Source organism: Leptonychotes weddellii, unplaced genomic scaffold, assembly GCF_054177405.1.
Source record: "Leptonychotes weddellii isolate Sample4059 unplaced genomic scaffold, ASM5417740v2 HiC_scaffold_5197, whole genome shotgun sequence".
NCBI lineage: Eukaryota > Metazoa > Chordata > Mammalia > Carnivora > Phocidae > Leptonychotes > Leptonychotes weddellii.
In genome coordinates, this window is record NW_028019562.1 from 1 (window position 1) to 11,128 (window position 11,128).

General features: G+C 43.9%; 1 protein-coding gene and 1 long non-coding RNA gene across 5 annotated transcripts; one reads left to right on the plus strand and one right to left on the minus strand.

Moving 5' to 3' along the window:
- Positions 1 to 6: 6 nt before the first annotated feature.
- Positions 7 to 9,228, minus strand: FAM111A (FAM111 trypsin like peptidase A). Of its 4 annotated transcripts, none has more exons than XM_006750719.3 (5): positions 8,883 to 9,228; positions 6,259 to 6,288; positions 4,736 to 4,821; positions 3,871 to 3,984; positions 7 to 2,544 (listed from the first exon to the last, which is right to left on the minus strand). In XM_006750719.3, exons 4-5 carry the CDS (start codon positions 3,946 to 3,948, stop codon positions 817 to 819), a joined length of 1,806 nt encoding a protein of 601 aa, XP_006750782.1. In that variant the 5' UTR covers positions 3,949 to 3,984; positions 4,736 to 4,821; positions 6,259 to 6,288; positions 8,883 to 9,228; the 3' UTR covers positions 7 to 816. The 4 variants fall into 4 exon arrangements, with proteins under 4 accessions (XP_006750782.1, XP_081667162.1, XP_081667165.1 ...); XM_081811036.1 differs by having other exon boundaries at positions 4,736 to 4,828; XM_081811039.1 differs by lacking the exon at positions 8,883 to 9,228 and adding an exon at positions 7,168 to 7,299.
- Positions 9,229 to 9,289: 61 nt separating this feature from the next.
- On the plus strand, positions 9,290 to 11,039 carry LOC115938380 (uncharacterized). Its single transcript, XR_004073508.2, has 2 exons — positions 9,290 to 9,450; positions 10,213 to 11,039. It is a non-coding gene; the product is annotated as an uncharacterized LOC115938380 (long non-coding RNA).
- The last annotated feature ends 89 nt before the right edge of the window (positions 11,040 to 11,128 follow it).

The window sequence follows — 11,128 nt, forward strand, 5'->3', positions numbered from 1 at the left end:
CAAACCCCACAACCCCAGTGTAATCATCAGACAAATTGCAACAGAAGGACATCCCACAAAATACCTGACCAGTACTCTTCTTAACTGTCAAGGTCACTAGTCAAAGTCTGAGAACAGGCAAGAGGAGCCTAAGGAGACATACAACTAAATGTAATGTGCTATGCTGCTTGCGATCCTAGAACGAAAAAGGTAAAAACTAAGGGCATTAAGATCACAGTGATATGATCTTTAAGACATTCTCTTTGCCCTAATAGCCTGATAAATATAGGAAGAGTGGTATTACCCTCTGCATTTCAGAACACATATATCCTGGGTTTTTGTAATATGAAGATTTGGGAATTCTAAAGATTTTGTGTGAGATTATTTCCAACCAAGCATTTAGTTCCTCAATTAAGATTAACTGCAGCCCTACATTGTGCTACTGATTGACCCACACATTTTCTAAGCACTTGCTTTCCATCTTCCAGACACCGCAGATAAAGAGATGAACAAGTGTTAGATCCTGCCTTCAAGCACTTGAACTTAGGGGAAGACACAGAAGATAGGGAAAACACACACACACACACACACTTGACACCAGTGTTACGTGTCACAATCCCATCATTCTTCCCATTGCTCGACTTTAAAAACAGGTTAACAGCCCACTTGTTAGGATTATAGTCTTCATGTGTTTAGAGAAGTGGTGCATGGGAAGTGCTCTATAATAGTAATTTTTCATAACAGAAGTAACCATTTTGGAATTTAGGAAATGATCACCATTGCCTATGGAATAACAACTCCACTGAAGCGAGGAAATAAACTGAATTCTCACCATCCTCAATCCTCATCACTCACCATTTCCACATCCTGCTGATTTATACATTCTTCTGTAAACCACCATCCATGGTTTTGCTTCATATGAAGGAGGATGGATTCCATAGTACACCCAAACTCAACGACATGAGATAACCCAATTTGGTACATATAAGCGAAGCCAGCAGTATGCATGGCTACCAATGAACCTTTTGCATCAAACACTGGGGAGCCAGAAGCCCCAAAGTAAAAAGAGGTGTCATAGGTAATCACATCAGGATCATGAGCGATGTCCTGGAAGCTTCTTTGAGTGTACATATGGATATATTGCATATCATCACGGCTACCCTCTCCCTCTCTAGCCTGAGGATGTTCCTGAAATTTCCCTACTCGCTGCTCCAGAGGGATCACAGTGCAAGCATCACTCGACTTTGCCTCTCCATACGGATGGCCAATGATATATATCAGCCCACTAAGTGGTGCAGGAGCAATTCTGTGATAGAGTCCCAAAGGTACTTGTTGTCCATTTGCCTTCAGTTGCAGAATGGCATAATCGAGAGTTGCATCAGATACCTTAAACCAAGGCTCAACGAAAAAGCAGTTCTCTTCTTTCTCGGGGGGCCCTTCATAACTAAACGTCACCCTTACGCACTGACCAATTATGTCTGCCCACTTACTTGGGTCTATTCCTTTTCCCACAATGTCATTTACTGTGTGCCGACAAGTTAAAATGAACAGCCTATTAAAAACAAAGCAGGTGGCAGAACCCCTATTTCCATTGTTGTCCCATGACAGGTACCCAACTGAGTCACTGAGATGAGAAAGAAGTTTGTGCATTTTTACGGGGGTAGAGTTTTTTGTCAGTTTCCCAAACTTTACTTCATGCAATTTAAATAATGAAGCTTTGTTCTTTTTATTTCCCAGTTTCTTCTTGAAGTTGTCTCTGAGTTTTTCACTTTCTTTCTTCAAACTGGGGTACTGAGCTACAATTTCTTCTCTCAACACACAGGTGTTTCTTTCCTCTGACTCCAAATTCTGAGCAGCTCCGGCTCCAGAGCCCCTGGTTTTCTCAACTTCCACCTCAAAGAGCTCGCCTTCCAGGTTGTCAACAGTCTGTGCGCTTTCTAGAATGGAGTCCAGGTTTTTGATGAGTCTCCAGTCCTCCTTCTCCAGAAAGGGGAGAAACCTTCCGTCCTTGCACACAGCGTCCTTGATGGTTTCTCCTTTGAAAGCGTAGACGCAGAGTTTGCACCCTTCTTTGTGAAGATGCCCGCGCTTAACTATCTTTTTCTTTCTCTTCCCAATTGCATGAATATAAAATTTGACACAGTCAGGGGACACCTTGTCATGCCGGCCAAATACCTGGCTCCCTTCTTTCTGCCTACTTCTACTCTGGGCAAATGTGATTAGCACGTGGCAGCTTTCAGGAAAGCAACTGAGGGGCATTCCAAGATTGATGTAGCCTTCAATTCCTTCCGTGCCAAGCACCAGCATTTCTTTGCCCTGCTGAGTTTTTAGTTCCTTCTTGACAGCCTTTAGAGTGTTGAGTGCTGCGTATAAGCTAACCCCTTCACTATGTGTGAGCACGTGTTTCCTGTGGTTCACAGCCAAGGTGATGTAAATTGTCTTGTTTGGGGGCATGGTCTGGTCTTTGGGTCCTTGAGCCTGGGTGTTAGTTATATCTTTTGGACCTTTTTTAGAGCCCATCTTCATTTGAGGAATACTGGAATTATTCTCGTGGTTTTTATTGACCTAAAAATAAATGTTAAATGCTTTAAAACCCTGAATACAACCTTACACAAGGAGGATTTATCAAATAGCAGAAATTCCCTGAAAAATTAAGAGCATTTGATTTCTATGCCTGAATGAGACATTTTTCCCAAGTCACATTCATCATGGCATTGGTGTGGACAGATACAAGTTCATATAGTGGCAAGATCACTTGCTGGTCATGGAAATAACAAGGCAGGATGGTTGTAAAGATTCAGTGTACCGTCATGGGTGACAATACCTAGCATGATGACTGGCACATTAACAGATTAACTTTTGCTTCCCTTCTTTGTAATGGTGCTAATATTCTGGATAAAAAAAAAAAAAAATGAACATAAGGTAATATAAGTTTACTCTGGGCACAATATAACAAACTCTCAAAGAGCATCTCTTCAGCCCAGTGTTGTCAGAAACATCCTTGTTGGAACACTGTAATGGATCTCCAACTATTCAGAAGATTCTAGGGCAGATACAGACATTTTCAAATAAGGGAACCAGGTAGCACATGGTTATTAGCTGGCTTTGTCACGAAGTAGGACAAAGAGAAGCATAACTAGGCTTTTCTCGCCTTCCCTAGATACTTGGATATTCTAGTTACAACCAGAAAAAAGAAAACAAATGAAAGCTTTTACGTTGCATCCTCAAATTCTCAAAATTCTCAGCCTTCTTCTTGATAAATGCAAGGAACATTTCAGACTCAGGAAAGAATGTGAGGGTTTGATATGATAACAGAGCCCCTTTATTAGAAAAAGCCCTGACTTAATGTCAGTAAATAAAAGTGCAAGTCCTCCCTCGTCTGAGACAAGTCTTTCTCAAGCAAGAAGTCATTTCTCTCTCTGCATAAATCAATTGAGGATAATAAAATCCTCCCTCCCTGCCTAATAAGGTTATGATAAGGATGATTATTTTAGAATTTGTTTCATAAACTAGAAAGCATGGCACAAATGTAGGTTATTCCTGTGATCAAACAGATTAGCCATATTTGGAGTAGTATATATTTTCATGCCATGAAATAGTATTAATTTTTTTATTCTATAGTTGACTGTAATACATTATAGTAGATTTGTTGTTGTTGTTGTTCAGGAAGTGTTACAATAGCTTTTTACTGAAGGCTCTTTTGATGTGGCCAAGATTTGTATTAAAACTGTATTAAAACTAAAAAGTAGAATAAAATGGATGAGAAAGATTTTAACAATATCCTCAACCTACAAGAAGGTAATTTCTTGGCAGAAAGCACTATGACACCCAGGGTCAAGGAGAGCTATGTCTCATATTGGCATATTCCATAAATAGTATTTACAAACATACCTGAGAGAAATAGTGCTCAATTTTCATATTACTCTTCTCATCGAACGCGATCTGTGACCTGCGCTTCTTAGGGCTCATGATGGTTTGAAGATGAATGGACAGTTAGCCGAAACACTAATTTCAAAAAGGTTCAAGTTAGAGTGACATTTTCATAGCTATGTTAATTGTAGAGGATAACACTGATGGGACCCCTTACCCCACCCTTCCCCTTTGCCTCTAGCATCCCTCTCTTCAGAGATGTTAACTTAGCAAGTAGAGAGCTTATCCAACAACTACAATCACCTTGATGATAAAAGCTCCCTTTTATGGAGGGAGCCTGTGCCCATCAGGTACTATACTAAATACTTTACCGAAATTTTCTCCAATTGCCAATTCCCCTAGAAACTATGCGAAGCTGGTATATTTGCTTTTTGCAGATGACGAAAATATAACTCAGAGAAGGTAGGTGACCCTCAAGGCCAGAGCCACGTGGCAGAGATGGAATTCAAATGCAGAAGGGTTTGTAGTATGAGAATTCAAAAGTGTGTTCTAGTTACGGGAATGTTAAAATCTGGCCTGCATTTAATGTGGAGGTGGCACAGGGATGGTGTAATTACAGGGGATGGATGGGAAAAGAACCATAAAGACAAAATAATCTTGGAATGAGGGCGCCTGGGTGGCTCAGTCGTTGGGCGTCTGCCTTTGGCTGAGGTCATGATCCCAGGGTCCTGGGATTGAGCCCCACATTGGGCTCCACGCTCAGTGGGAAGCCTGCTTCTCCCTCTCCCACTCCCTCTGCTTGTGTTCCCTCTCTCGCTGTCTCTCTCTCTGTCAAATAAATAAATAAAATCTTTAAAAAAAAAATAATCTTGAAATGAGAGTTTACCTGGGAAGATAGTCAGGAAGTTAAGTTGCTCCTTGGTTTTTTTTTGTTTGTTTGTTTGAAGGGATATTTTTCCTTCTATCTTTCCTCTGATGTCTCCCCAGAAGAGAATGAACAATGTAAATAAAACACTGAAATCCTCATTAGCAATAAATAGAACAAAAGCCATGGAGGGCAGCAGCTCTCTGTGTTCAGTATCCCAACATGTACCACGATGCCTGGCATGTGGCGAGCTCTCAATAAAGACACATTTGTGGGGCGCCTGAGTGGCTCAGTCGGTTAAGAGTCTGCCTTCGGCTCAGGTCGGTCATGATCTCAGGGTCCGTCATGATCTCAGGGTCCTGGGATCAAGTCCCACATCAGGCTCCCTGCTCAGCAGGGAGTCTGCTTCTCCCTCTCCTGTTCCCCTTGCTTGTGCCCTCTCTCTTTTTCTCTCTCTCTGTCAAATAAATAAATAAAATCTTTAAAAAAAAGACACATTTGTAAAGATCCAATGAATGAATGGAGTATGCACATGAGATGCTATGACCTATCCTAAGTGCTTTTTTATAAATTACCTCATTTAATTCTTCCAACTCTGTGTGATAGGCATTATTAGTTCCATTTTACTAATAAAAAACTTGAGCATCCAGAGAGATTAAACTATTTACTCAAGGTCGCAAAGCTCCAGAGAGTATACTTTTGATTATGAACATTTTCAAATAGGAACAACAAAAAAAGAGAATAGGATAATGAATTTCCATATGCCTATCACATAGAGTTAATGATTGTTTATTTTTTGATAAATTTGCATCATCTTTTTATTTTCCTAGATTATTTTACACTTAGACACATCGTGACATTTTATCCCTAATTGTCTCTTTCCAGCTCTACAAATTAAGAACTTTTTCTTGCATAATCACAATACTATTTTATTTGGACAAAGAGCCAATTGAGGTGCACAAGTTGTCTTTAATTATTATGTCTCTTTCATTCTAGAAAAGGCCCTGATTTATTAAAGAGAACAGAGAAGTTGTCTGCAGAACGTTCACCTCCTGGGCTGCTTTATCGTGTGGTTAACTTATGCTCTAGCGCATCTGTTTCTTGTCAAGTTCAAGTTCTCTAAAGACTATGACTATTCTTCGAACCATTTCACTATGGAGCAGGAGCAGTGGCTTCATTCTTTACTGGTAATGAGCTACCCAGGAAACTCTAGCATCTCTGAGCCTAACTCTCCTGTTTGTAAAATGAGGCAATGACTCTAAGTGAGGTAAAGAATCTGAAGGTGCTGCATCAAAGGGAGTTTTTGTAAGACCACCTGGGTTCCAATATCAGATTACCTTTTACTGGCTGCCTGACCTTGGGCATGTTAATTAACTGCTATCTCCTTGTCCACAGCTCTAAGATGGGAGGAGTGGTGGAATCTGATTCCCTTGTGAAGACTGAGAAATAGAATGCATGAAAAGCCTTTAGAACAGTGCCTGGCACATAACAGGATGCACAGTAAATATTGCTACTGTTACTATTATCAATATCAATATACTTACCACAGAGATACTTTTTAGACAGCAGAGAACCTGGGGAAACAAAAACAGATACCTCTCACTGGGCTGTGTTGGAAGATCCTTGAAGGCAAGAACTTAACTGTCCAACAATTAAGAGAATCTGGGGTTTCAGTGTGTCCGTTGATGATGACCCAACCTTAGGGACTGAGAGAGAACCTAGGAGATTTAGGAGTGATTATCACATATGGACCAAAAAAGGAATATGAAGTGGACAGAAGGAAATGTGAATTTTGCACTACACTGGGATGAACTTGAGCATTCACAGTGGAAAGGGGCAAGAGGTTAAGAAAACACCCCAACATTCCCCCCGCCAACATCATTTCCAGTATCCAGCGTGAACCATGTAATAGTAAATGTGAAGTGTCCTTAGCTAGGTATCCTACTCCAGCCCACTCTTGGAGTTGGAGAAGGCTCTGCTGACCTAAAGGGCTTGCCTTAAGTCCTCCAGTAAGGAGATAAAGATATACAGCCGGTCCTTGGTCCATTTCCTGCCCACCCAGAGGCTCTCCCTTGGAATTCCTCCCCCCAACTCATCTCTCTCTTCCCCTCTTCCTCTACCTCCCCAAGCTCTCTCTGCTGCTCCTCCTTCTAGCTCCTCCCCGCGTCTTCCTCTCCCACTCCTCCCCTTTCTTCCTCCCTCGCCTCCCCCTCCTCTCTCCTCATCCTCCCCCTCCTCTCTGGAGCAAGTGCGCAGAGCTGAGCCAGACTGTAGGAGAGGGATCGGGTCTCAGCCGACCTAGGTCTCCCGCAAGGCCGCCACCCCGCTCCCCCCAGTACGCGACGTGACAAGCAGCCGCCGCGGAAATAAAAGCTGGGCCCTCTGGGTCCCGCCGCGGCCAGCAGACCCCAGCCCTCCGCCCCAGCCCCGCAGGCTCACGCGCGCTCACCCACCCCTCGCCGGCCGTCAGCACCCGGGGCTTGAATCCAGCGCCCAGCCGAGGCCGGTGCTTATTGGAGGCAGCCAGGGCCTCTGAGCCGTCGCCGGACGCTGGCCTGGGAGGCGCGCCCCGCTAGCTCAGCGGGCCGAGCGGGCGGAGCCGGCGGGAGGCGGGGGCTGTGGTTCGAGGCGTCCCGCCGGTTGCGATCCGCTGCTCGGCGGGCTGTTGGGTTCCTTCCACTTTCTTATCTGCCCGGCTTCTAACAGCCTCAGCCTCCAAATCCACGCGCCTCTCCCCACCGCCACCTCTGGGTCTTCGCTTCTTTGGACACCCGGGAAGCTGGCCTGGCTGTCGGGGGTCTCCAGAATAAAATATTAGCGTGTTTGTCTCTGTCCCTCCAGCCTGAAACAAAATCTTCCCAAGGTCTTTCGTCCCCACCGCGCGTTTGAGAAACAGACATGGGAGTCTAGGCCTCTTCTCTCCCCTGTGAACTTTCCTGTCACACAAGGACAGCCACAGCTGACACGGGCAGAGACCAATTGTTGTATTGCTAAGAAGGCGGATTTCCGTCAAATCTAGACCTTTTAAAGTTTTGGTCAGATAATCAAAAGGATTCCTTAAAAGGTTTCTTTCCTCCCAAGGGCAAAATAAACTCAGCACTTGGGGGAACGCAACAAAAAGAAGCTGGAGCTGAACCTCATCATGCAAGATCCACTTTTCCCACCTTTGAGTTCAGAGAGAACCGGAGAGAAAGTTCAAGGGATCTCAGAGGCACACGGCAGCAGAAACTGACTAGGTGTTGTGAGGCCTCCAAGGAGGTCAAATGCTGGCTCCCAGAAGTCTCAACAGAACCAACCGCCTGTTGATAAAACAAAGCTAAGCCTACTGCTTCTTGAGGTTATGGCGAACAGAACTTTGGTAGTGTCTCAGAAAGGGGAGAGCAAGTTTGGGTTCTTTACTGAGATTTTGAAGTCTGGTTTAAGTCGGGTCTTTAATGTGGGGGATTAGTTAGGATAGGGTAAGCATTGGGTGACAGTTTAGGATTGGTGGATGACAGGCAAGGATTTTCAAGAAGGTTTGGGATGGAAACTGTACTTTGATGTTTTCAACTGAAGAGTGCTGGGGTCTTTGAGGAAGTTACTGGAGTAAACAATAAAGATACTTGCAACTTTCATGTCCCTGGGCAGAAGTTTCCTGGTATAGTAAATTTATGTTGATGAAAAGAGAAGATAAGTCATATTAAAGTATTAATGTAGTTAGCAAGCTATGTGAATGTAGATGGCTTCAGTACTCTTAATGATGAACATGCTTGAGAACATAGTCACCATTTGTCACTTAGAGTACTGAGTATTTTATCTTGGAAAGAAGCTCACTCAGGAAAACACATTTGACATGATTTGTTTGCTATACACAGAATTCAGACACAGAGAGGCTGATCTTCTTAGGAAACATTTTAATAAAGTTAACGCTGGGTCTTCAAAGACACATCAGTTTTTAAAATTAGAACCTGCTCTCCCCTTGGGCACTGCAAAAGAGATACACATGCTTTCATTTTACTCTAAGTTTCCAGGGACAGACCTCAGTCCTTTCAGGAAACAACAGTATCCCGGTTTATGGGGTTTTTCTGCCCCCTCTCCCCAGCCTGAGGCTTTTCTCCTTCGTGACCCTGTCAATCAATAACTTTTCTCTAAACTCTAAGTCAGCTCCAGAACCAAAGGGGTAACTCACCGAAGAGAATAGTTCGCCCCGGACCTAGCCTTCACTCGCCTTCACTCGCGACTTTGGGGGGACCTTTGCCTGCAGCCAGGAAGTCCGCCTTCTGGGGAAGCTGTCTGTGCATCTGACCGAAGGCCGGAGAGATCCTGAGTCGCTTTGCTCTCATTGGACGGCTGCTCTCCTGCTGCGGAAGCCGATTGGTCGCGCTCTAGCCGCCAAGTACCGCGCGGGAAAGGCTGAGTGTGGACCCTCGCGCTGCAAGGTGCACACAATCCCAGGCAGGAATCGGGGCTGCGGCAGTCCGCGCGCTCTCCCTCCCTAAGCGTTCACAGTCCCCGCGAGCAGGACCTGCCTCACTGTGCTGCTCGCTGCCATCACTGCCTGCTTCATCTCCCGCCTTCCCCTAGTCCTGAATCACCGAGACAGTCCCGGGGGAGGGGAACGGAGCGGGAGGCGGGACACAGGACGCGAGGCACTGAGGCCGCTCCTGACCTGCGCGCTGGAACCCGCCGCGGAAGTGGGTGGGTGGAAACGTGGCTTCCGGATGCCAGGCTGTCCCCTCCTGCAGATCATGTTGAAGGTGAGGGCAGAGGCACTAGCCAGGCGTCTGCAGCGTGTCACCAGCTCCAGCGCGCTGGAGGCGCCGCGGGTGGGTGGGGAGGAGGGGACTTGGGCGACTCCGGCGTTCCCAGCGGATGGGACAGGTCCCATGACTATGACAATCAGGAAGAAGCGGAAGCCGAGAATGGAGGTGGGGTGAACGACCTTGTCATGAATCGATTCTCCAAACGTCCACCAATATAGGCAGACTTTTGCAATCCTGATGAAGAAAACGGTAGGGACTCCAGGAATAAGAATCTCAGAGCTGACAACTCCAGTAGGATAGGACTTGCAGACAGCCTGCTGTTGAAGGATCTGCATCAACAGCAGATGTGCACGCATTCGATTCTATATTTGAAAAGGAGCCACAGTTACAACCATGACACGTTTTCTGCAATTGACAGAGGAATATACGATGTGTGTAGAGTGACAGGGTTGAAAAGTGTGTTGGTAACTACAATATATGTGATAATTTGGGGGGAACCGGACTTAATGTGCATACAGCACTCCCAAAGTAACTACAATTACTGCCTCCTCTTCTGTGGGTTCTCTGGGGTTTGGAAAGAGTAAACTTCAATAAGGCAAAAAACAAACAGAAAACCCAAATTGTATGAAAATTTCACCACTCACTATCATTTTCTGAATTATTAGAAGTTTCTGTGCTCCTGAGAGTAGTGCATGCAATGATCGCCAAAGACTTAACTTTGGCTGATTCTTTTTTTTTTTTTTTTTTCCATTGTAGATTCTGAAGCAGTAAAAATTTCAATGACAAGCAAGAGGTGGTAAAAATACTGGGGTTGAAACTGCCCAACAATCTGAGCTATCTGGTTTTGGAGAGCTATCCTGGTGATTATCCAACATTGACCAGCAACCTCCTGGTCCATTACTCCAGCTGACTTGTTAGCATTTGATAGACTTTTGAGATATTATCTGTAAATTAAGAAATGATCTCAACTCTGAAGAAGAGTGAAGTTGTCCCTTTTTGGTATTGTTGAAGCCGCTGCCTGTGCAGATACCATGGAGTAAGAAGACCTATAATGAAGAGTAAATCTAAATGTCTGGTCCATTGAGAATGTATTTATGCCAATGTGAAGCATTTTCTGTGTCTTTTTCTCTTTCCTTCCCCTCTTTTTTTCCTTCCCTCCTTCCTTTTTTTTTTTTGTCTTTTGTACATTTCAATGTATAAACAAAATAGTGACTTAGAAGACAATAGGCTTAACAACACTTCCCAAACATGGATGTTAAGAATTCAACATTTTGTCTCTATGAAATATTAGTGCACAAGAAGATAGTGAAAAGTTAAAATAAAATCTGTTCCAATCTATGAGACATCTGTGCAACTCCACCTACTATGTAGCAAGGTATCTATCACTTTTTTCTTAAATCTTTCTATAATTTTGTATAATTCTAATAACCCTTATTTTTAAAACATTTCTGGCTTGGTAAGTTATGTGTTGGCTTCTTGGGGAAAGGCCATAAAATAACAAATATTTCCTAAACCTTAAATATATTCACAATAAAATATATTTTGCCTTAAGGACATAGGAAAATAAACTTTTTTGGATGAAAGATTACTGTCACACTTTTTCCTTCATAACCCCTACATCTTCTATTATTTCTTTCTCCAAATTTCAGACAAAATGAAGTTGTAATTACAA

What these genes read in the sequence shown, in the direction of transcription:
- FAM111A (XM_006750719.3), bottom strand. Translation starts at nt 3,948, where the DNA reads ATGAGCCCTAAGAAGCGCAGGTCACAGATCGCGTTCGATGAGAAGAGT. An exon ending in TTGAGCACTATTTCTCTCAG is followed by an intron (nt 2,545 to 3,870) that starts GTATGTTTGTAA and finishes ATTTATTTTTAG; the next exon opens with GTCAATAAAAACCACGAGAA.